At 42.4% G+C, this 26002-nt stretch overlaps 1 protein-coding gene and 1 long non-coding RNA gene across 3 annotated transcripts in view; one reads left to right on the top strand and one right to left on the bottom strand.

Moving 5' to 3' along the window:
- Positions 1 to 26002, bottom strand: part of LMNB1 (lamin B1) — a 57971-nt gene that overhangs the window by 8600 nt on the left and 23369 nt on the right. The window contains exons 2-8 of the mRNA XM_036279490.1: positions 16267 to 16423; positions 15556 to 15681; positions 12723 to 12893; positions 10989 to 11114; positions 6173 to 6393; positions 4980 to 5205; positions 3170 to 3274 (exon numbers count right to left, since the gene is read on the bottom strand). Coding sequence (XP_036135383.1) covers positions 3170 to 3274; positions 4980 to 5205; positions 6173 to 6393; positions 10989 to 11114; positions 12723 to 12893; positions 15556 to 15681; positions 16267 to 16423 — 1132 coding nt within the window. The remainder of the gene's footprint in view (positions 1 to 3169; positions 3275 to 4979; positions 5206 to 6172; positions 6394 to 10988; positions 11115 to 12722; positions 12894 to 15555; positions 15682 to 16266; positions 16424 to 26002) is intronic.
- Positions 447 to 24177, top strand: LOC118641873. Of its 2 annotated transcripts, none has more exons than XR_004961664.1 (3): positions 447 to 605; positions 7082 to 7264; positions 24082 to 24177. It is a non-coding gene; the product is annotated as an uncharacterized LOC118641873 (long non-coding RNA). The 2 variants fall into 2 exon arrangements; XR_004961663.1 differs by lacking the exon at positions 447 to 605 and adding an exon at positions 3663 to 3755.

The following is a 26002-nucleotide window of genomic DNA, read 5'->3' as shown; positions in this document are numbered from 1 at the left end:
CGTGCCGGTGCGGCAACATGACAGTGGGAGCCGCCACCTCGTCAGGCGCAGTCTAAGCCTCAGAACTGCACCCAGCTGCACACATGCTCTACTGACTCGCTGTGTCCAGGGGACCCACAGGGCTCATCGGGGCTCAGCTTCCTCATCTGATAAGTGACGATGATGACAGAGGGCTCGCTCGTTGCCTGTGTCCACACCCTCGCTCCTCTACATGTCAGCTAACCTTGAGCAAGTCGCCTCACTTTTGTCATCCATAAAGTGAGACAGAAATGAGACCTACAATAGTGAGATTTTCACTGAGAACAAGGGATGACCAGAGGGGCTGGCTGGCTCACTGAGTACGTGCTCTCATTGTTAGCATGCTATGAATTCTGTGAGCGATATGGGCCAGCCTTCACGTTAAGGGGGCCTCCTGACCCCTCCCGTGATATCTGTCCTCCAGGTGCCTACAGCAGGACTTGAGATGACTAACTGCTCTCAAACCTCTGGCAGCAGATGGCCTACAGAGGAAACTCATGGAAATTGGTATGTCTCCAACCAGGAACAGTGTCATAATATCACCAAAAAGAATACAGGAAATTGACAAGTCACCTGTTATTCAGTGGGTAAGATGACTACTATTGAACTAGGCAAAACAAAGAAAATAATTATACTTTCCTTCCCATCAGCATGGAAATTCTGCCGTATTTTTAATGTAATTATTGGCAGAAGAGTATGGGTAAAGTGGAGAAAACTCTAAAGTAGAAATGTGGGTTTGAATGCTGGATAAATCAGTACACTTCTATGAACCTCAGTGTCCTCACTGGTAGGGATACATCTACCAGTCCTCATCTTTCCAGAAGACCAGATGAAAACAGGGAAGTTCTCCACCCCGTACATTCACAAGGCACAGGGCCACCTGGTGGCAAAGACGACGAGCTAGTACAGGCAGGTGAACACTTAGAGGGGAGAAACCTATGAACTGGTCAGGCGAGCCCTTCCTCTTCAGATGCACACCTGGCACTTCCGGGTCCTCCCTCAGCATCTCAGACAGACAGGCCCAGGGAGCATGTACTAGAAGAAAACTGAAGAGAAGGGCCTGGGTCTGGGCAGACTTTCAGACTATGTGGAATGATGGTGTTTTCCTAATTGCGAGCAGTGCTGTCCACGAGTCCACATTGAATCACACAGTTGGTTTCGTGTTAATAAGAGTCATAAATACCAGCAATCTTACTGGGTAATTTAACCTAAAATTAATGTCCTGGAGCCGAACTGCTCGACATGGCAGCCAGATGTGGCTGCGAGCACTTGACGTGCGGCTGGTCCAAATCAGATGTGCTGAAGGACGTCGGGAACTTGGAAGACTTGGTTCAAAATAAAATAAAATATCTGACATAACTTTTTATATTCATCACATGTTGAAATGATAATATTCTGGATATAGTGGATTAAGTAAAATGTAGTGCTTAAGTTAATTTCACATCTTTCTGTTTTATAAAACAGAAAGAAAATTTAAAATTACATATAGTTGTTCTCTTATTTCTGTTCTAGAGTTTTAAACTCATCTTTGCTATTGCCTTGTACAATTTTATAGAATACTCACTTATCACTACCATGTTCCAAAGAGCCTCTTCTTACATTTAATGCTACCAACTAGAGAAAAAAGTACACTATAGTATTTTATATAATAACTGGCTTCTCCACTAGCCCTGTAGAATATATACCTATTTAGTCCCTACGGAACTGCATGAGTGGAAAACGCAGATGATTGGCATAATGGTTTCACATTACTTTAAAGAGATAGAGCACACTCAAATCTGAATCATCTGAATGAAAATATTCTACTACATTATGCAGCTTCCTTAAGACATATAATAAGACTGAGTAATTTTCTCTCACTACAGTAATTACTAGGGAGAAAAAAGGATAATGTAGTTAGGATATTTGTTCCCATTTTTATTCATTTTTATAAAATTGGCATCTGATATTTCCACAATGTGACATCAAACTCTATGAATACACTTTTTGAAAAGAAGTTCAAACTTCTTGAGCCTTTGACCTTAGACACTAAGTAAGGTTTATATCAATCAAAAACATGTTTAAGCCCTGGCTGGTTTGGCTCAGCGGTTAGAGCATCGGCCTGCGGTCCAGAGAGACCCGGGTTTGGTTCCTGCTAAGGGCATGTACCTCGGTTGCAGTTTGTCCCCAGACCTGGTTGGGTCGTGTGGGTGGCAACCACTTGATGTGTCCCTTTCACGTTGATATTTCTCTCTCTCTCTCTCTCTCTCTCCCTCCCACTCTATCTGAACAAAAAATGGAAAAATGTCCTTGGGTGGTGAGGATAAAAACAAAAAACATGTTTAAGCCTTGGCCAGTTTGGCTCAGCGGTTGAAGCGTTAGCCTGCGGACCGGAGAGACCCACAGAGGGCATGTGCGGATGGCAACCGGTCAATGTGTCTCACTCACATGGATGTTTCTCTCTCTCGTCCCTCCTCTCTTACTCCTGCTCTATCTGAAGATAAATGCAAACAAAATGTCCCCAGGTGAGGATTAAAAAAAAAAAAACATGTTTAATATTTTTTAAAAAGAACTGATAGCCCTGGCCGGTTTGGCTCAATGATTAGAGCATCAGCCTATAGACCAAAGAGTCTTGGGATTGATTCCTGGTCCAGGGCATGTACCTCAGTTGCAGGTTCCATCCCCAGCCTGTCAGGGTCGTGCAGGAGGCAACCAACCAACTAATGTGTCTCTCTCACATCGATGTTTCTCCCTCTCTCTCTCTGACTCTATCTAAAAGATTAATGAAAAAGTGTCCTCGATGAGGATGGAAAAAAAAAAAAACCCAGAGGCGGACTCTAGTATTAACTTCCTAACTGTTCTTTATGCCAAGCAGTATCTTCTGAATTACCTTGGGCTACAAGTATCAGTCAAGAGACAGCTGTTTTTTATCTACTAGTATAGACAAAATAAAAAGAATTCAATGGTCAATTCTTTCACTTTTAATCGATAATTGCCACTCTCAATAACACAGATCTTTTAAAATTTAATAGTATGTGTGATTCCCTAATAATGTCAAAGACATTTTAATGGCTATTTCTAAAATGCTTCATTTTTTTAAGTCAAAATTTTCTTGAATTGCTTTACCTGTTAGTTAAGACACTGAAATTAAATGATTACTAAATTCACTTACTGTAACAGTCTGACCTGCCTTCAGCACATATCTTGAGGTATATTTGTAACTGACTGATGTGTCTCCAATTTTTCTGATCATCTCCCAGCCTCCCATTGGTTGATCCTATTCACAAAACAAAATAAAACAAGGTCACTTTAAATATACAGAGTTGTGGCATAATCGAATAAATGAATCTATATAGGCACTTAATCTAGCTTTATGGCTGATTTCCATGATTTGTATTTTCCTATTATAAAAAAAAACGTCACCCTGGCATGTGGTTCAGATGGTTGGAGCATCATCTCCTACACCAAAAGGTGGCAGGTTCAGTTCCTGGTCAGGGCACAAACCCAGGTTTCAGGTTAGATCCCCAGTTGGGGCACATTCAAGAGGCAACCGATGTTTCTCTCTCACACTAATGTTCCTCTCTCTCTCTCTCTCTTTCCCTACCCCCCCTTCCACTCTCTAAAACAAAAAAGAAAGAGAAAATATGGCTTTGTCTTTCAGCAAAATCATAACTTCGACAATGCTGCAGTTCTAATCACTAACGTACTTAATTTTAAAGAGGACAAAACTGGAAGAAAGGGGGTGTGAGCCAGATCAGGTGAGCCTTTTAAATTTACAACACATCTGCCTTAATCATAATTAGAAACATCTAATACTCGGTTAATTTAAGCTTTTAAAATAGCTTAGAAACAGAAGGAAGAAAGTCCCTTTTCTTCTGCATCTTTACCACTTCTGCCCACTTAACTCTCCTACCTTGAAGCATAAGTGTCAGTGGTGCAACGAGCCCGTCCCAAGCGCTAGCTACCAGCACGAGGCCCCAAGCGGCCCAGACCTGCCTGACACCTGAGGAAAGGTACAGGGTGTTAAAGCGACTAGCTGCACCGACTTACAGCCACCTCCGCTCACAGACAAGAATAGCCAGGCTGACACCCGGCCTCAGAACAGCTCCAAATGAGGCTGCTACACCTTTTAAAACGTAGCCAAACTACATAAACGATGGAGCAGCAGAGGCTGTTCGTTAGCATTTAGAGACTAGTCTCTAGTATCGCGACTGCTACTGCTCCTCTGCCCACGCAAACAACTTCTTCATACACATGCAAGATCGTCTGAATAGCGCCGGAGAGAAGGAGCGATTGTCACAAACTCCATTTGCAAACCCTGAACCTATAATTCAAAAAGCGGGAGTCATCCCCTTGCACCCCAGACCTACCTTCCTCCAGCATCCCACACCCCTCACAGCCCCCAGCTCCATGACGCCTGGTCAGGGCGGACTCACTCCTCAAAACCCCAGCTGAAAACTTTAGAATTCCCTATGGCTATTTTATGTTTACTTTTAAACAAATAATTTCAAGACAGGGCTTCATACTGTTCTTGATATAAATGAGATCACTGGCACTCACTCCCTCACTCACTCGCTCGGGCAGAAAAGCACCGTCTGCACACACCTGAGTCTGGCTCCTCGTCCCTCCCTTCCGTGAAGTGACGGCTGCAGAATTCCCACCATCTACACCCACACTCCAGACGTTTCAGAAGCCTCACTAAGGCAGGGAGTAACAAGAATTCATCCTGAGGAAGGCCACTGTGACAAAGTGAACAGGAGTGGAAAAAAGTCCTGGCTCTTTCGTAAAGAAGGGCTAATGAGGAAAAGGTCGGATCCACGAAGAGCACCAACTCCTCTTCCCCTCCTATTTGAACTTATACTTTCTTATTGAATTTACGTGAAGTCCACTGAATCCAGTACAGGCTGCAGAGTTACTACAAGTGCAAGACAGCCTACCAATCAGCAAAGCCTTGCTGGGGGGAAAACAAGTCTATTTCTTACTTGCTCGGAAGTGTTCTTCAAGCGAATGAATTTCCCATCCACATCTATCTCTTCAATACAGACGTTCCCGGTGGCGGAGGCGGAGTGAGAGATGCTAACGCTGCTGCTCGCCTCTGACTCTTCCACGTCCACTCGCTTCCGTTTCCCTCTGGTCGTGCGCACGCTGCGACTGGAGGATGCTCGCGAGACGGTCACGCGGGAGGAAGGGCTTGGAGAGAGCTTCAGTCTACACAGGAAAGAGGGAACGTTCCAGCGATGAAACACGCATGCCCTTCCTACCTTAAACACTTGGGCATTAAGTGCAGCCTGCGGACCGAAGGGTCCTGGGTTCGGTTCCCAGTCAAGGGCACATACCTGAATTACAGGTTCCATCCCAGGCCCAGACAGGGTCATGCAGGAGGCAGCCAATCAATGTGTCTCTCACATCAATGTTTCTCTCTCCCTCCCTCCCTCCCTCCTACTCTGTCTAAAAAATCAATGGAAAAGTATCCTGGGGTGAGGATTGGCCAAAGCAGGGGAGGGGGCATTAATATCTTACACGTGCATTTCTTAGACAAAGCTATTATGAATCTTCACTAAGATAAACTTCTTTTTTGTGCTAGGATCCCCACCATCAGTTTTCTTTAAAAAGAAAAAAAAAAGTAATCTGAATGTTTTTCCCAGGAATAGACTTTAACCATCATGCATAAGGTTTGCAAAACGGGAGGAAATCATCCCATCTACCGCCACCCTACCACAAACACTGTTATATTTAGTATACTTCTAAAAATCTTGTCATGCCTGCATTTTCTTCCTTACAAAATTTCAATCACAATGTGCGTAATATTGAAATTGAACGGCTTTTTACTCTAAATCATATGTTTCCTTTGGAACTGTTTTCTGAGAATAGGTGCTACAAGGATATTTTACAACTTATCTCAAAGGAAAGACTCCATCCATCCTCACTCAGTTCAGCATTTATAATAATAACAGTAGTAATAATAAAAGACTTGAGCAACAGTTTTCGTTGCTAAGGTAGAAATACAATCGATTCCTACCTACACCTCAATACCCGTATTAGAAGAAACAACAGAGAAAATATTTAAAGCGGTCATGATTGTTTTAAGATATAACCCAATCCTCTTTACTTTTCTTTAAATAAAAAGCACGGGGCAGAAAGCAGACTCTGAGGTAAGGACGCCTACGTCGCTCACCTCTCCTCCTCGCCTTCCAGGAGCTTCCTGTACGCGCTGATTTCCATGTCCAGGGCTAACTTGACATCGAGAAGTTGTTCGTAATCGCTCAGCTGTTGCTGCATCTGGTCCCTTATTTCAGCCATCTCTCTCTCTTTGTCAGTCAGCATGCGCCGAGAGTTGTCTCTTTCTTTAGCAAGCAAGTCCTCCAACTCTTGAATCCTCTCCAAACATGCTCTGGACTTCAGATTCAAAGAAACGATACATTTACTTTCTAGGAACGTTCCCACATTAGCACAAGGCAGCTATTTTAAACCATGAACCACTTCCTAGACTAGAAAGCAAATAGAACCCTAAGGAATGCCTAATTTAGAACTCGAAAGATTCTGATTTTAAAAAATTATAAAACAAAATTCCTCCAATATAAAATACAGCCCGCAGGAAAGTTTTGGCTTATAAAATACTTTAAAATAAGATACATCCATCAAACGTGTCATAAATGTACATATAATTTTTCCATATTTGGCCAAATAATACAAAATTTTAAACTCTGGTTTTAATAAAAGTCTGGCTCTCCTATATGCCTTTTGTAGCTCAGATGCAAAGTAAAGAACTAAAAAGATAAGAAACTCATCGACAAAAGAAGAAAGGGGTGGGTGTGGCCTGGAGAAGGCTGGAATATGCAGGAGCAAAGAAGGGGACTATGGCTGGGCCCTTAGGGACGGTGTCTCTTTAGGGCTGCTGTGCTCTCCCCGCTCAGTCAGCTCAGAGACTGCACGGTACAGTGTGGTCTGTAAAATATCACTGTAAACATAAAGACCTCACATTTGATATTTTAAAAATGAGAAATCACACATCCTATACCTAAAGTTCATCTAAGAAACATTGCGGCTCACTGGATAATTATTCCTCTATATTTCTCCAAGACAGAGTTCATCTCAGTAGCCTCAGAAAGAGACAGAGGTAATCAACTCAAAAAGATGGACGGATGGCTGAGGCCCTGGAAACCACAGATAGCTGCATCCGAGAAGAAGAAAAGGCACCTACTGCACACGTGAAGGCTGAAGGCGAGATGAGGACCCCACACCGTGCAGACATGCTGCACTCTGCAAGGTCGGCTTGTTTCTCACAGGGGTGCGGGGCATCAATTTTGACACTATTTTACATGTATACCGGGAGTGAACAAAAAAATAAACGTGATAGTGGAAACCAGGTTTCTCACTCTCAGCGAGAAAAATTACAGGTAAGCGAGAAAGGAACCCTGAGGTACATGGTGTGAGTCAGAGACATCAGTGTGAACTTGTGTTTGACTTAATGTAAATAACGTAGACAAATACGTGTGCAAACACAGGTTAGCATACACACATGTATTACCTAGTTCTATCCTCAAGAGGGCTGAGAAGCAATACCCCACCCCCTCCCCAGTACCAACGAGCCCACTCAGAGCCCAGATCTCAATTTCTATGTATCATTCTCCAGCAACAAGAACCAGGGCTCCTGGGAGAAATGGCTGACTCTAGCGTGGGGGCAGGGAAAATACTAAATGAGGCCGGAGCACCTGAGAGGACCAGAAAGTAAAGAAGTCCTCCAAAGTAGGGGGCGCGGTAGCCCCCTGAAGAACTCCTACTGGCCAAAGTGGGAACATCTGAGCAATACAATAATGTGGTGGATTATAACCCAAAGTACCAAATAAGTACCATGAGCCCATACTGATGTGAAAAAACAAATGAATAAATAAATGTATAAAAAGAAGAAATACACCTTTACTTAAGCACTCCAATTAATAAATGTGGACAGTCTGCTTTAGGATAGGGATTGAGCCCGCAACCTGGGCATGTGCCCTGACTAGAAATCGAACCTGTGACCTCTCGGAACATGGGACAATGCTCAACCAACTAAGCCCCACCAGCCAGGGCTAAATTATATTTTAAATAGCTGCACTGCATCTGTTGTGTAGTGAAATACACAGAACACAACATAAGAAACAGACCTTGATTTTCTCCTCCCCAATTCTGCGATTAGCTACTTATGAGACCCCTGGCATGCACTAAACCAGGACCCACTTTTGGAAAATGAAGAGGTCTAACCACATCACTGTAAGATCCCACCTCTCATCTAAAATTGTATGACTGACCTCTAATGACCTGGGTTTTTATTTTATAGTATGTAACAATTTATTGTACTAGTGTATTATGCTCTAGTAGCAATAGCAGTTTCCAGAGTCTGGGTGTTAGAAAAGCAAAATCAGATGTGCTTTCAAAGTGCCGCTGGAGACCCTGCACACAGACTGACCAGCCAATTGATTCGGCCAAAGTAAAAAGTCTAGATAGAAATGATAAAGATGTGTAAGAGATATATGAAATCCGTCATTCCAAAACATAACACTGCTACCATCTAGTATTTAAAAATATTTACCAAAGTTAGAATTTTAAAGGCTATGTCAGCTTTAAATAAAATTTAAGAAGTGCTTCAGTAAGATGAGTCACATAACCGAGAGGAAACTCTGTGGCCTCGGAGGCACATGATGAAATCGATGACTCAACAACACTGCTACGAAGATACACCATAGGACAAAATATGAAGAAAGATGGCTGTTTTCTCTTTAATGATCTTTCTAAGGCCAAGATTCATCGACTATTAGAGACACCCCTCAAGATATATTACGTATCATAAAATCTGATCCCTGCAACGAACGGAGGAGAGGATCCCTTCTCCCCGCAACAGAGAAATGTAGGTGCTCCCCTCCTATTTCCTAAGGACTTAGCTCCCAAAACCCCGAACATTGTTTAAAATCTACTAAACTGAAGTTAACAAAAACCTGTGAGGCTGGAAACACAACTAACGGGCACACGGGAGCAGTGGGGAGACGTGGCTCCCAAGGTTCGTGACCCACCACTATCTAACTGAGGGTCTGTCCACTCCTCTGTCAAACACCCATGCCGGGCACACTCGAGTGGATTAAACAGCAGCCAAAAATATGAAAAGAGAGGGAAATGTAAAATTGAAAGAGAGGGGATAACTGGAATATAATTTATTAAATGGAGACACAAGTAGCAAATGTCAACTCAGAACAGAGGCCTATTTTTTTTTTTTTTCCTCACCCGAGGATATTTTTTTTTTCCATTTTTTGTACAGATAGAGTAGGAGGGAGAGAAAGGAAGGGAGAGAGAGAGAGAAACATCGGCGTGAAGGGACATATCAAGTGGCTGCCACCCGCACGACCAACCAGGGCCGGGGACAAACTGCAACCGAAGTACGTGCCCTTAGCGGGAACCGAACCCGGGTCTCTCCGGACCGCAGGCCGACACTCTAACCGCTGAGCCAAACTGGCCAGGGCGAGAGGCCTATTTTTGAAAGGTACCTGTTAAGATACTGTAATGGAAAACATGTTTTCTGTTAAATTCCTAAACAAAAATTTGAAAGGTGAATTCCTCACTCTGGAAGCGAGTGGGTGAGTCAAGTGCAGAGCCGGGAGCTAGGAGAGACCCACTGACTGGCTGCAGTCCTGGGCGAGTCAGCAACTCACCGGGTCTGGGGTTGGGCTGGGAGAACGCAAGGTCCTTCCAGCATCACTGTTACATGAAAACTTCAAAATACTGTCAGTGGGCCTAAAATAACGTGTACGTTTCTGCTATGAGTAGTAAAGTATACATATAAGCACTGTAAAAGCTTCAGTTTTAGTTTTTTTTTTTACATTACCTTATTTTATGACAGTCACTGTTTTGTTTTCTAAATTTCTGCAATAAGTGTTTTCAGTTTTATAAATCAGAAAGAGATTTTACTAAAATTAATAAAAAGAAAAGTTTAATCAAGAATAAGATAAAGTTTAGTCTTACATGGAAAGTTTAAACAATAAATGTCCTCCCTTAGGGAAAACAGAAGCTGAGGTTACTTTCCAAGTAAGTAAAGTGAGCAGTAGATTGTTAAAGCATCTAAGTACTACATGGTTGTACATGTATTCTGTGTCCACAACATCGCCCCTAGACGAACAGATTCCCAGCAGTGTCCACGCCGGCTTCAGCTGCACTAGAGTACAACTAGACCCCCCCTCCACACAGCCAGACAGGCCCCCCCTCCACTCAGCCAGACAGGCCCCCCTCCACACAGCCAGACAGGGCCCCCCCTCCACACAGCCACAGACAGGCCCCCCCCTCCACACAGCCACAGACAGGCCCCCCCCACTCCACACAGCCACAGACAGGCACCCCCCTCCACACAGCCAGACAGCCCACCCCCCCACACAGCCACAGACAGGCCCCCCTCCACACAGCCACAGACAGGCCCCCACTCCACACAACGGCCAACACAGTCACTTGCCACTAGGTGCACCAATGAATGAATGTCACTAAATTCTTCACATGCAAACTTATGCTATTTCCCAAGATCCTAGTGAAGTAGTTCATGAACTGAGAACTTTTCTAGAAACACAGAGCATTAGCGCCCAGATAACGTCTGCATGTTTTCTTCACTGAAGTCCACGTGTGATGACAAGGGAGTGCGTGGCAGACACCGCCTGCGATGAATGAGGCTGGGGGGCGGGGGCGCCAGGAAACCTGGTCCTGGGGTAGGACCAGGGAATAAACCAGCAGCTGGCTTCCTCACAGGCAGCTCCCTCAGCTCTGGGTAATCTTTAATTCAGGGCCAACAGTCTCCTGCTTGGAGGATGTGCAGCAATGCAAAATGAAAAATTCTGGGGAGCACTGTGCAACCAGAGTGCAGAAAAACTCCGCCCGCTCAGAAAAACGGCATCAGGCAGAGCGAAGCCAGGCAGACTACCGTGGTGGAAGTGGCTTCCAAGTTCAACTTTTATTCTTCTTAGGGGAAGAGGCTCACTTACTTCTTTCTGCAGATTAGAAAGCTGGGATGAAAGGCTCTCGATTCTCATGCGACTTTCCATCAGCTCTTCCCTGGCACTGTTGACAGTGGAAGTGTTCATCTCTGACGACAGCCTGGCATTTTCGAGCTAGAAGAAGAGCAAACCGTAGTCAGTCCTATCTACTAAGAGAACAAACAGATGAGGAAGCACGATTCGTCGCCAGGCATTTCATTTCAAACCCAAGCCCTGCTGGTAACCGGCTGATGAAACAGGAAAGGCATCATGAAGTCGGCTGACACGGGAAAGATGACCCGAGTGTTTCAATGCCTGAGCTCTAACAGTGCTCGCACAGCTGGGTCTTCCCCAGAGCTGTTACTTCAGTATGTCCTCCACACACCTCTAGTGTCTCAGGTAATGCTGCTGATAAGGAGACTGGGCAGGAGCAATTGGACCATGGTGATGTCTGCAGGACAACAAACATCACATATTCCTAACCCACCAAATAATACAGAATATAAAGAAAATAGGCAGAAAGCACTAATTGAGAAAGTACTTGAAACTAGACAGAAACACTTCCTTTCTGAAGCTAAAACCTCAGGCAGAGTCACTATCCCAGGCCCCTTCAGGCCTGTTCACAGTCGCTCTGCATGTGCTCGGGCACACGTCTGGGACGCCGTCTCCCTGGCTCCCTTGGCGGCCAGTCTATGCGACCGACCCATCCTCCCCCCGGCCCCTCACTGCCGAGCACTGAGCAGGTGCTGGACAACCGAGTGTGGGGTGCAAATGACCTCTCCCTTCCACCAAACAATCACTGCTCCCTAAACCGGATTAAAAACATGAATAGTTTAAGGCCATGCAATAGACATTATTTTCAACACCTCTATGACCCTAATCTTCTAAATCTTCCACTAATAATTTTTTTCATCAAATCATGTGATATCTAACACATTGGGGTAAAATCATTTACTAGGAAAGCTTGTACTCGTTAGTGATTTTATGGATTTTTTGCACGGTCTGCTAATACGAGTAGGCAGTGTCCATATTTTTTAAGTGAATACCGGCAGAGGAAGAAATATCAGACTTCCCACTTGGCCTTGTTCCAAAAAGCCCCAAGTGCGGCGGTCACAGCCTATGGTCAACGATGACCTGAGGTCAGAACTAGGCGCAGCCCACATTGATCGACAAGTGCGCGGATGGGCAGGACGGCATGATCAGCTCTTGTTATCGGAAGAAAACCATTTCAGATGGCTTGGGTTGTACTGCTATGACATGACATGAATGAGCAACGGAACAAAAAGATAAACCCTCCTCTCAGATAAAACTAGGATAACCCTCCCTTCTTTGAGTAATTTCTAGTAACATTTACTTATAGACAACTGCTGTTATTTAAAAATCCGTTTTCTGTATTCATGGAGACCAGGGAAAGTCAGTTAAGAAAATGAGAACAGCCCTGGCCGGTTTGGCTCAGCAGTAGAGCGTCGGCCTGCGGTCCAGAGAGACCCGGGTTCGGTTCCCGCTAAGGCCATGTACCTCGGTTGCAGTTTGTCCCCGGCCCTGGTTGGGTCGTGCGGGTGGCAGCCACTCGATGTGTCCCTTTCATGTCGATGTTTCTCTCTCTCTCTCCCTCCCACTCTATCTATCTGAACAAAAACAAATGGAAAAATGTCCTCGGGTGAGGATTAAAAAAACAAGAAAGCGAGAACAAAGCGGACATCGGTCGGGGGTGCCCGTGAGGCCGCGGCTCCGGGGGCGCACCTTGGCGTGGTAGGTCTGCTCCAGCTCCTCCTTGTACAGCTTCACCTGGGCGTCGTGCTGCTCTCTCATCTCGTGAAGGGCCTGGGCCAGCTTGTACTCGTACTCGATCTGACGCCCAGAATCCACCTCCACCAAGCGCGTCTCATGCTTCCTTCTGGTCTCATTAATCTCCTGGGGGGGGGGGGGTACAAAACCAAGTTACTTGCCATGGCTGCACTCGTACAGTCTGAGACATCAGAGCCGACTGAAGTTTCACATACCAACCTCCTCACGCCCGTCCTGGAGGGGCAAGTGAATCTACTTTTTTGCCTTCGTTTTCAAATGAGAAGATTTTTGAGATGGAACTAATGACAGAAATGGTAGCATGTCAGGGCCTGGGAATTTTATGTGTCTTTTCAGCGGCACGGCTATTTATTTCTCTGAAGGCAATGAATGGCCTGGAGGACTTCCGGAAGTACCATGCAATCATGCACAATTACATACCCTGCCTAATAACTGCTTTCCTAAGCTGTCACACCGATGACCCTAAGGACGCCTCTGAAAAAAGTCCACATGAAAAGCTAAACTTGTCAGGACAACTTCAACTAGAAGATTTGTGTACAATAAAACTCTTTTCTTAGACATACTAAGATGCCACAGTAGGCAGAGCAAAGCTAATTTACATGACTTACCATACTGATACAGAATCTTACTAACAATTATTACTTCACTATCTTAAGTACATGACAATTTACTATTAAAAATAGAAATGTAGGTGTACTACTTTGCTCTGTTTTAAGGAACTATGCAATACTAGAATGGCTAGGAACACAAACCCAAAAATAAAACTTCATTCCAGCTTCCAGGTCTGAAAATATGTCATTAATGACAATAATTAAAGAGGCCACAAGAGGGGGATATAACCCACTGAAGTTCTTGTTTCTGTATCATCTTACTGCAAGTGTTTTTCTATACCTTTCCTCATCTTTCTTTTAACAGTTCTTTGCACCCTTGCAGAGGAAAATGCACTGGACAGAATCAGAAAACCAGGTTCAAATTCCAGTTCTGCTATTACCCTTCCAGGGCTCACATCTATTTAATGAAGTGAAACACATGCAAATGAAAGTTTTAGTTCAGCAAAGTTGAGCATATACAAATTTTACCCTTCGTCTACGTCCCTTCTTCTTCCTCCTGGTTTTCTCCTTCCTCTCTTGCCCCTTTAACTGTTCCTAATAAGGAACTTAGGTATATTTATTGAATAGAATCATATCTTCCATGTAAAAGAATTAAAGGAATATTTTAAGTTCATTCTCAAATAAGGCAAAAACTACAAAGATGCTACCCAACCGTGTAAAGATCCAGGAGTCCACACAGCATGAGTCCACACAGTGTTAAATCATAAACAATTTGAACAAAACAAAAATGTTGTCAACTTAATATAAAAATGTCTCCATTTATAAAGCAAAACTATAGTTAACAGTTATATAGTAGCATTCACTATAATTTAGAAGAAGCTTTCACACACAAAATTCCATTCTGACCCTCACCATTCCTTGAAGAAAAAAGAGCAGGCACTGGTATTTCATTTTTAAATAAAAAACCAACTCAGGAGTTGTCCAAAGTCTGACTGCTTGAGAATGCACTTTGCCTCAACAATACCTACTTTGTTTTAATACTATATCATCACAAAAATGGTCATATTTCTAATATTTTTCTCCAAATAAAAAAATTTAACTTATACAATAAATTCCTGTTTTCAAATCATTGTTAGTCATTGTTTGCAAAATTATATTACTTCTAAAAACATTTAAGTATATAACTGAATGTTCACCTGGGTTAATTCCAACCCTCTTCAATTTTGAAGAAATATACATTCCCCTTTCTCCAATTTTATCACTTCTTTTTTGGCAACACTTGCTGCCTTCAACCCCCACGTTCTGACCACACAGGATAAGCCCAGCTGGTGTGGCTCGGTGGTTGAGTATTGACCCATGCACCATACACCAGGAGGTTGCTGGTTCAATTCCTGGTCAAAACATATGCCCAGGTTGCGGGCTCCATCCCCAGTAGAGGGCGTGCAGGAGGCAGCTGATTGATGTTTCTCTCTCACACCAATGTTTCTACCTCTTTCTCCCTCTCCCTTCCTCTCTGAAAACCAATTAAAACATATTTTTCTAAAAGACACACATATAACTCTAAATGCTATGGGTAGCCAGCCTTCAAGAAGGCCCCAGTGGTTGCTGCCTCCTGGTCTTCACAGCCTTGTGTCATGGTCAGTGTGTGTGATGGAGAGGTGTATCACTTCTGGGATCAGCTTACAGAAGATAATGAGGCCTCCGTCTTGCTGTTACTCTCTCCCTCATCACCCACTCCTGGGAGAAGACAACCGTGAGCAGTGTTCTGGAGAAGGCCACGCTGAACTGAGCTCCTGCCAAGAGCCTGTGCACGAGCCTGGAAGCAGTTCCTCCAACCCAGGTGCAAAGCCTGACTGTGACCTCATGAGAGACCCTGAAACACAGCCATCCAGTTAAGCAGCTCTCGGAATCCTGTCCTTCAGAAACTGAGATGATAAAGGTCTGTGGCTTTAAGCTGCTAAGTTTTGGAGTAATTTGTTAGGCAGAAATGCGCAACTAATACAAATGCTTAAACAGGTCAACAGGAATTAACTGCTGTGACTAAGCCATTATAAATCAGATGAAGTAAAATCATACCTGAATTCTTATGTGCAGCCTTTAAGCAGCAGTACCTTGAAATTTTTAACTACAAAATTTCTCCCATGTTTTACACACACAGTTATAACAAAGCCTTTTGGGATCCCTCCATTCCTTGAAAAGGTACAAATATATATAGTTACCTCCTCGTACATGCTTTTACGAAACTCCAAGTCCTCAGTAAGGCTCTGACAGCGGTTCTCCAAATCCACTTTCAGTAAAGTTTCATCAGCTAACTGCTTTTTGGCAGCAGATAAGGAGGCTTCCAGCTAACACAAGGAAAGGGAATTGAGGCACATTACACAGCGATCATTTAGGGATGAATTTAACTGGTGCCTATGGACTGACCCCACTCAAGTACTGCAACTTCTATAACTTTACAAATGCGTGCGCGTCCCTCAGCACAGCCTTGGCCCCTACCCGTGCGTTCACGCTGGCCCCGCTCAGAGCGCCACCCACGCCAAAACACCTCTCAAATTTGCGACCTGGACACAGGAATCAACAGAGCCTCTGGCTTCCATCTCAACACTCAAGCCAAAGATTTTAGCTGCCTCTTTCGAGTTTTCCTGTGTGCAGAGCACTGTTATACCACCTCTTTTCCCACCTCACATTTTGTTATAAGAATGAAATGGGCTTTGAGAGCAAGAAATTAAATGAGCGTAAGCACAACAGAGGCAGAGAGCATAATCAAGACACAACAACTGAAGAGTAGGGGTGCTTTGCCGGGGAGCTACCTCGAGACTATCAGATAAACCATAAAAGAATCAAATTGATAAATGTGTTCAACTTCAAAACCAACCGGTTAAGACACAACTGCCCTGCCAACTGCGGCTCAGGAGCAGCGGTCAGCTCACCTGGGCAATCTGATCCCTCAGGTCCTCCAGTTCGCCCTCCAGGCTTTTCTTGTCGCCGAGCGCAGTGGCCAGAGCTGCGTCTTTAGAATTCAATGCTGCTTCGTACTCGCGAAGCTTGATCTGGGCTCCGTTAAGATCGGATTCTTTCTTAGCATAACTGCAAGACATTTGAAGAAGCACGAGACATCAAATTAGCCCGCCGACTCAGGGCCTTCGCCCTCCCTGCTCAGGGGAAAGGAAGAGACGGTCTATCTGAAAGCTGCCGGAACCACGAAAGCCAGAGGAGCAGCTCAGGAGCATTCTCTCTGGAGTTCAGGGTGGATGAGAGCGTTCTTCTCCTTCAGTGATTTCCCTTCCATGACTACCAAGGACTCCAGGTCATGGAAGTCCATGGGACCGGTGTACCAGAACCCTGGCTGTCTCTGAGTGAGAGCACATGTCCTCCATGTTCTATAAAGAGGAATTGCATGCTTCAGTCAGAAGACATTTTTTTACATATATTTCTTAATCTATTAGTCAAATCATAATTCAGTTCTTCTTGTATGAAGACACAGTGGGGAGGGTCAAAATAAAACAGAAGCAGCATTTCCTCCACCTTCCCATTGGCTACAGCACCCACCGTGTGTCACCACGTCAGACACTCAGCGGGCCCGCACGGGCTTGTTCAGAGCCGGCTCCCCGGGTCCAGGTGAAGTCCAGCAGGCTGGGTTCTACCCCTACAGTCTGACCACTAAGTTCCCCAACTGTCCCTTAGCAGCTTTTCATTGTTAAAATACTATGTGGGTTCTAGTTAATGATATGCTGGTAAGTATTTCCTAACCAACTCTCTGGGATACGGCGTGGACATGTATGAGACATATATGCAGGCACCCACGTTTATTACAATTGATTCTCAGACGTTTTTTAAGAAGAGTATTTATTATTTTTAATACAATGAATATTATAATCCAAGACGAACAAGAGACATAAATCAAAATATAAAATGAGAGTAAACAAATAAAAACAAAAAGTTTTAAGAAGCAATTTTGTAGCTTGATGATATCACATAGAAATTCCCTTAACAGACTTCCAGTCAAGATGGCGGCGTAGGTAAACGCGGTATCGCGTCCTCCCACAACCACATCAAAGTTACAACTAAACTACAGAACAACCATCATTCAAAACCGCCTGAAATTCCCTTAACATGAGAACTAACAGAACTGACCCCAAGCTTCCAGCACTTTCCATTCCTTACATACCAGGTGATTTTTAAGACTTCCATGAGTATAAAGTAAGGCCACTCTGATATTCTAAAGAAAAAGTAATTATTTCTACCCAAAAATGAGTTCCAAATTGACATTTATTTTTCTTTTAAATATCACTTTTTATTAACTGAAGTTCTAAAATTAAGGTTCCTTCGGATATATTTTGTCAAATAATTACATCTTAAAGAACAGTATTCTTTTTTCATCCAAGTAACTCTATTATCATTAATTAATGACACCAGAAAAGCCTTAATATCAAAACTCTCAATATCTGTTCTTAATTAAAACTGCAATTGTAGCCCTGGCCAGTTTGGCTCAGCGGTTAGAGCGTCGGCCTGCGGTCCGGAGAGACCCGGGTTCGGTTCCCGCTAAGGGCACGTACTTCGGTTGCAGTTTGTCCCCGGCCCTGGTTGGTCGTGCGGGTGGCAGCCACTCGATGTGTCCCTTCACGTCGATGTTTCTCTCTCTCCCTTCCTCTCTCTCCCTCCCACTCTATCTGTACAAAAAAAAAAAAATGGAAAAATACCCTCGGGTGAGGATTAAAAAAAAAACAAAAAAAACTGCAATTGTAGAAGAGTATTTCTACCACTGATGTTTGAGAGTGGGCTAAGAGAGAAAATGTTAATAGAAATTTTTAAAAATCTATAATAATAAAATAAAATGAATAAATCTGTTGAAAAAAATAAGCAAATATAACTTACAAAGATTTAATAGTATTTAGTTCTTACTCGTTTGGGTATCATCAAACAACTAGATACATAAAATCCCAGTAGTCATATCACATATTTCTTAAATCCTGTATTTTCAAAAACCACAAGATGGCAGCCTTTCACTGAAGACTTATTTCGAGGGGATGGAGAAAACAACTGTTTAGGGTACTGAATTACATACACACACACACACACACACACACACACAATCACACCAACTTCACAGGCTACTGTATGTTCTGCGTGTTTGATTTCATTGATATAATGGATATAATTTCAAAATGCTAAACAACAAGTAAAAGATACTGCACAACATCTTGTGGAGTACAGAAAATGCGAGAGCCAAACATTAAGGCAGGGCACATAAATGACTAGAATATGGTGATTTCTTCAACAGAAATAATGACCAGATAAGACAAGGACAGGTGGACAAAAGGGGATGAGTAGGCTATGCCATTAATTTGTGATGCATTGAGCCACCCAATGGTACCAGTTGAAATTTGATATCAAGTTCTTAGTTACTTATACTATCTATTGCTTTGTAAAAATATACATTGTTCCCTTACAAATTCTTTTGTGAAGCTGTAACTCTGATATTACTGAAAAAATTAGGAAGATACAAATCAGAATTAGAAATGTGCTTATATGCCCTGGCCAGTTTGGCTCAGCGGTTAGAGCGTCGGCCTGCGGTCAGGAGAGACCCAGGTTCGGTTCCCGCTAAGGGCACGTACTTCGGTTGCAGTTTGTCCCCGGCCCTGGTTGGTCGTGCGGGTGGCAGCTACTCGATGTGTCCCTTCACGTCGATGTTTCTCTCTCTCTCTCCTTCCTCTCTCTTCCTCCCACTCTATCTGTACAAAAAGTGGAAAAATATCCTCGGGTGAGGATAAAAAAAAAAAAAAAAAAGAAATGTGCTTTTAATTGCAAAGAAAGCCAATCTTACATGCTCTGGCGCAGGGGGACGAGGAGAAGAGTTGGACACTATGGCTGTATCTTGCATGTACTTATGCTACACTCACCGTACAAATCTGTACTTGAGAATGCAATCTGGGGGAGATATGTGTGCTTATGGAAAAAATCCACCCAAGATATAATTTTGATATAATACACTTAATTCTATAGCCTTTTTAAAAGCTTCACATTCAAAATAAACTAGATTTCACCATCAGACATAGCAGAAACCATTCTACATAAAATTATTTCTTATCATATTCACAAACAAGGATTTTTAAAAAATCGATTTTAGAAAGAGGAAAAGATGGGGCGAGAGAGAAACATCAATGGGACTGGTTGCCTTCCATATGCACCCTAACTGGGGATAGAACCTGCAACCTGGGTATGTGCCCTGACCAGAAATGGAAACCGCCACCTTTCATTGCAAGGGACAACGTCCCAACTGAGCCACATGGGCCAGGGTGCAAACAAGAATTTTTAAATCCCTCAAAGCAGACCACTCCACATGAAGAGCCAGGCCAATGAGGTCCAACCATTCTCATGCGCTCTGTGTTTTAATTTGCCTTAAGGTTCTTATGAACAGCTGTCTGATGGCAGCTGAACACCACTTAACACTGGTGCAGTTATTCAAGTGACTGTCAGATAACCAGCTTCTGAGGCTCTCTTCATACTCAATATGCCCTTTATCTAGCCATGGTTCAGACTTTTAGAGGGAAAATAAACTTTACCTGGAACTTTGTTTTTGAAACTTTATTAAGATAAAGGTCTAGCACTGGCCGGCTTTGCTCAGTGGTTAGAGCATCAGCCTGAGGACCAAAGAGTCACGGGTTTGATTTTGGCCAAGGGCACGTACCTCAGTTGCAGTTCATCCCCAGCCCTGGTCAGGGTCATGTGGGAGGTAACCAGTCGATGTGTTTCTTGTGATGATGTATCTCTCTCTGTATCTCTCTCTCTCTCTCTCTCTCTCTCTCTCTCTCCCCCCCCCTCCCTCCACTCTATCTAAAGATGAATGGAAAAAATATTCTCGGGTGAGGATTAAAAAAATAAAATAAAGGTTACTAATATGCCCAACAAATGCTTTCTGTCCTAAAATAATCTTTTTCATAGTAATAGACTCAAACTGCATATTAAATGTGTTCAGTCTAATATTCATTCACCAACTTCAATACTGTCCTCAAATTATCTTCCCTTCCAAAGGGAGAAGGAATGTAATCCACATACTTTTACTGAGGAAAATGAACTTCTTGGCAATTAAAATAATGCATTTTAATACACAAAATCTCCAGAAAGTCATTTTACCACAATTCTTGTTAAAAAATAAACAAACCCAGCCCTGGCCAGTTTTGCTCAGTGGTTAGAGCATCGGCCTGCAGACCAGGGAGGCCCGGGTTCGGTTCCCAATAAGGGCACGTGCCTCGATTTCAGTTTGTCCCTGCCCGGATGGGGCTGTGTGAGTGGCAGCCAGTTGATGTGTCTCTCTCACATCGATGTTACTCTCTTTCCCCCCACCCCCTCCCGCTCTATCTGAAGATAAATGCAAAAATGTCCTCCAGTGAGGCTTAAAAAAAAACAAAAAAACCCAAATTAAAAAAAAAAAAAAAAGTGTCTCTGGAGATTATTACAAGTGAAATATGCCAGTCAGAGAAAGACAAATATCACATGATCTCACTTATATGTGGAATCTAATGAACAAAATAATTGACCGCCCTGGCCAGTTTGGCTCAGCGGTAGAGCGTCAGCCTGCGGTCCAGAGAGACCCGGGTTCGGTTCCTGCTAAGGGCATGTACCTCGGTTGCAGTTTGTCCCCGGCCCTGGCTGGGTCATGCGGGTGGCAACCACTCGATGTGTCCCTTTCACATCGATGTTTCTCTCTCTCCTCTCTCTCTCTCTCTCTCTCTCTCTCTCTCCCCCTCCCCACTCTATCTGAAAAATATAATTTAAAAAAAAAAAAAAAAAATCAAAATAACTGACCAACAAAATAGGTTGGAGGCATGGAAAAGACTGACAAGTCTCAGAGGGGAGGCAGGGGAGGGGGGCTGGAAGGGAGCAACCAAAAAACATCCGTACTTATAATACATATTCCATTAACACAGACAATAGTGTTGTAAAGGGCTGGGGCAGGGTAGGGGCTGGGTTGAGGGGGGAAAGGGAGGGGAGGAAAGGGGGAACATCTGTAATAATGTCAACAATAAAATTATATATATTAAAAAAATAAAATTCTTCTACACATTCAATAAACTGAGCCTGATATACATTCAATAAACTGAGCCATCAGCAAAATAGCAGCAACACAATTAGAAATCAGCAAACCCTGATTAAAATTAGGAAAAATACTAAATAAGGCTAAAATAGGCCCTGACCAAAGTGGCTCAGTTGGCTGGAACATCATCCCATGCACTGAAGAGTCCCACATTCTGTTCCTGCTCAGGGCAAAAACTTGGGTTTTGGGTTTGATCCCCTATTGAGGCCATATTGGAAGTAACTGATCAATGCTCCCCCCACCCTGCCCTGCTCCCTCTGTCTTTGTCTCTCATCAATAAAACAATATCCTCTCAGGTGAGGATTTTTAAAAAAGACTGAGCCTGGCTCAGTGGATTGAGCATCGTCCCATGGACTGAGAGGTCCCAGTTCAATTTCCAGTCAGGGCACATGCCTGGGTTGCAGGCTCAACCCCAGTAGGGGGCTTGCAGGAGGCAGCCAATCGATGTAGGTCTCCCATGTCAATATTTCTATCTCTCTCTCCCTAAAAAAAAATCAATGAAAACATTTAAAAAAATAAAAAAGACCGAAACTGGACCACAGAAACATTTCTTTGACCAAAAAGATTCACTTATCCAAATTGGCACGTGAGTAGGAAATGAACAGCTTAAATCCTAATAAAAATGACTTCTTCTCTCCACCAAAAAGTTGTTAGAATAAATGAATTCAGTAAGGTCACAGGACACAAAATCAATACACAAAAATCTGTGGCACTTCTATACACTAATAATGAACTTTCAAAAATAAATTAATACAAAAATCCCATTTACAATTGTATCAAATAATAAAACACCTCTGAATAAATTTAACCAAGGAGGTAAAAGACCTGTGCACTGAAAACTGAGACACTGGTGAAAAAAAACTGAACACACAAAGAAATAAAGATATTCCATGCTCATAAGTTGAAAGAATATTATTAAAATGTCCATACTACCCAAAGAAATTTATAAATTCAGTCCAATCCTTATCAAAATTCCAATGGTGTATTTCACAGAACTAGAACAAATAATTCTGGAATGTGTATGAAACCAGAAAAAAAATTCCAAATACCCAAAGCAATCTTGAAAAAGAACAACAAAACTAGAGGTATCAGACTCTGATTTCAAACTATACTACAAAGCTATAGTAATCAGAACAGTATGGTATTTGAAAAAACATACACAAACCAATTAAACAGAATTGAGAGCCCAGAAATAACCCAAACAAATATGGATGCAAATTAGGTCTAACTAATGCATCTTTAAATATATCAAAGAAGAAAATATTTGGGGCTACCTTCTTCATCTTTGTGCAATTTTTAGATTTTCTGTCCTTATGTTTATTTCACACACATTACTCAATCAGGAATTGAGTCCTCCCTCCAATTTTGTTCTTTCTCAAGATTGTGTTGGCTATGCTGAGTATCAAGCATTTTTAAAAAAGCATTTCCATATGTATTTTAAATCAGCCCATCAATTTCTGCAGAACAAGGTAGATGTGATTTTGATCGAGATAACATTGAATCTGTAGGTCATTTGGGGAAAAATTACTGTCTTAATATTAAGTCTTTCGATCTATAAATATGGAATGTCTTTCCACTTACTTAGTTTTTGTTTTTTTTCATTTCTTCTAACAATGTTCTATAGTTTTCAGTGTACAGTCTTGCACTACCTCTGTTCAATTTATGTCTAATCATTTGGTTCTCCTTGAGTCTATTGAAAATGGAGTTTTCTTAATTTCATTTTTGGACTGTTCATTGCTAGTGTACAGAAATACAATTGAGTTTTGTACATTGCTCTTGTATCTTGTAACTTTGCTAAACTTGTTTATTAGCTCTCCAGATCTTTTTGTTTTTTAGGATTCTTTAAGATTTCCTATTTATAAGACTGTTATCTGCACAAAGAGATAGTTTTACTTCTTCCTTTCCAGTCCAAATGCCTTTTATTTATTTTTCATGCCTAAGTGCCCTGGCTCAAACCTCCAGTACAATGGTAAATAAAAGTGGTGAGCGGGCATTCTTGTCCCTTTATCAAGTTAAGCTCTCTTTTATTGATGGTTTGAGTGTTTTATTATGAAAGAGTGGCGTACTTTTTTCAAATGCTTTTTCTGCACCTATTGAGATGACTATAGGTTTTTTTATTTTTTATTTTTGGAGTGGCAAGAAATATTTATTTATTTATGTATTTATTTATTTTCTTTATTGATTTTAGAGAGAGAGAAAGGGCGAGAGAGAGAGAGAGACAGAAACACCGATGAAAGAGAACACCAACTGGCCGCCTCCCGCATGCCCACCGCTGGGGATCTGGCCCACACCTGGGCATGTGCCCTGACCAGGATTGAACCAGCAACCTCCTGGTGCGTGGGTCGATGCTCAGCCACTGAGCCACACCAGCTGGGCAAGGGAGTGGCCAGAAATATTTGAAGTGATGAAAAGCAAGGACCTACATATAGTTTTTTTTTAAACTTCATTCTATAAATATGGTGTATAACATCACTGACTTTCCTAGACTGAACCAATCTTGCATTCCCTGGACAAACCCCACTTGGCGATGACACTAATCCTTTTACACATTGGTGGGTTTGGTTTGCTAGCATTGTATTGGGAATTTTTGCACCTATATTCATAGGGGATATTGGTCTGTGAAGTTTTTCTGAAACAGTCCATTCTCCAGTTTGCAGGTGTCGTGAGACAGTTGTCCGTACAACAGCAGTGGCAGCTCTGGTCCTGGACTGCAGCTATGCAGTTTCCTCCAACTCAGTCCGGTTACGGCTCAGACACTGAAGCTTCCAAAGGAGGTCAGTTCTAGTGTTCTAGGCATTGTTCCTGCCCTTCCAGCTCTTCTCATAATCTTTTCCAATCACTTACATCCCATATTGTTTTCCTTTCTGCTTAAAGTATCTAGTGTTTTTATCTATTTCCCGCACTGACTGATACAATGACCTATCAAGTAGAAAAAGAAATTAACTTAGAGCAAACATAGACTATGATAAAAAATGAAGACTTCTGAAAAAATAAAAGAAACTACTGCATCTATAGAATGTAATCAAGATCTGAATTCTATAAAGAAACAGAAAGACAATAAAAGAAGCTATTACAAATTTAAATAAAATAGCAAAAATAGAAGGTATCTAGAAAAGATATCTAGGATATCTTTTGATGAGGATATCTAGAAAAGAAAAAAAAATGTTTTAATAAAAAAACAGAGGATCAAATTAAGAGAAGTCTCAGAATGTAATAAAAGAGGAGAAAATGTCAATAAAATAATTTAAGCAAGTTTCCAACAAAGGTAGGACATGAATTTCCAGACTGAAAAATTCCTATCAAATGATCAGCACAATAGAAGAGAGATTCTCACCAAGGAACATTCTTGTCATATTTCAGAAATGAATCAAAAAGGTCCTACAAGCTCTTTAATTTTTCACTCATGAGTACTTCTTAGCTAGAGAACTGGCGGGCATGCCTTCAACATCCTCAGTGTTATTTACAACTTTGAATTCTGTATCCAAATTGCCAATGCTTGTAACAGTGCAAATGGACTAGGGAGCACAGGGCTCTAATAAGATAAAACTGATAGAAAACCTCACAATTCTAAACAACTTGATGTTTTAACAATGCTATATAAAGACTTTCTACACAATTATACAAAATCGGGTAGGGACAAAATACTATTTTCACAATCAAAAAGTGGTATGCGGTTCTCCATCGCCACTTCGAGCTTCGACTTTCGTGATTTTTCTATACTATATTCAAAAAACGGCAGAGTGAAGCCACGAAAGTCACAGCACGATTGAATAAAGAATCCTACTTGGTGGAACTCATTTATCCCAGTAGAGTCTGGAACTGAGTAACCGCGATAAACGAGGGTCGCCTGTCATTTTGATTTCGTCACACCAGATGGCTACCGTTGTGTTGGCCGGTGTTATGTTCATTTGACAGTTTAAGGGAAAAGAGGTCAAACATTCCGGCAGCGCGCTGGTGAGAGCGGCTGCATTAGAGCATCAGGGCAAAGCCTCGGTGAAGTTTGATATGAATGTGATAACACACTGACCAAAATGTACACACATTTTATTGAAATGATCTCTAGGTCTTACAGTGACAAGGATCTTGGGTTTAGTATATTTACACTTAAGGAGAAAGGTAGCATCCATCAGACAGGAAAATCACGCTGCCCCAGGTCCCAGGATATACATGGACACAGTAATCAAGGGTTTACGGATGTGCTTAAGAAGGCCTCTCTATCAAGAAGTAGCAACTTCAAACTAACTTCCCTTTTGGAAACACATGCCCCAGGTCACTAACAGAACTGCTTTTCATGACAGCTCATTGTCTTTCATTGAAGACGCAGCGGCATGTGGCATTATGAGGGGTGGTTGTTTTGGGGCACGAGCCTGAAAATCTTCAATTCCAAGATCTCTCTCACACGATGATCCATCTAATGACGACATAGAGATGAGAATGACTTCTCAATTTTTCTTCTTCACTGATGAGTCTTCTTAATAGATATTTACCATAAAGTTCTATCTGGTTATTTTGTTTGTTTTGAAACTATTATCCTAAATGATTAAAAGTGTTCTAGGAAGAAAAATTCACTA

Source organism: Molossus molossus, unplaced genomic scaffold (genome assembly GCF_014108415.1).
Source record: "Molossus molossus isolate mMolMol1 unplaced genomic scaffold, mMolMol1.p scaffold_m16_p_3, whole genome shotgun sequence".
NCBI lineage: Eukaryota > Metazoa > Chordata > Mammalia > Chiroptera > Molossidae > Molossus > Molossus molossus.
Note: the sequence above shows the minus strand (reverse complement) of the source record. Positions and strands in the feature narration are given on the sequence as shown.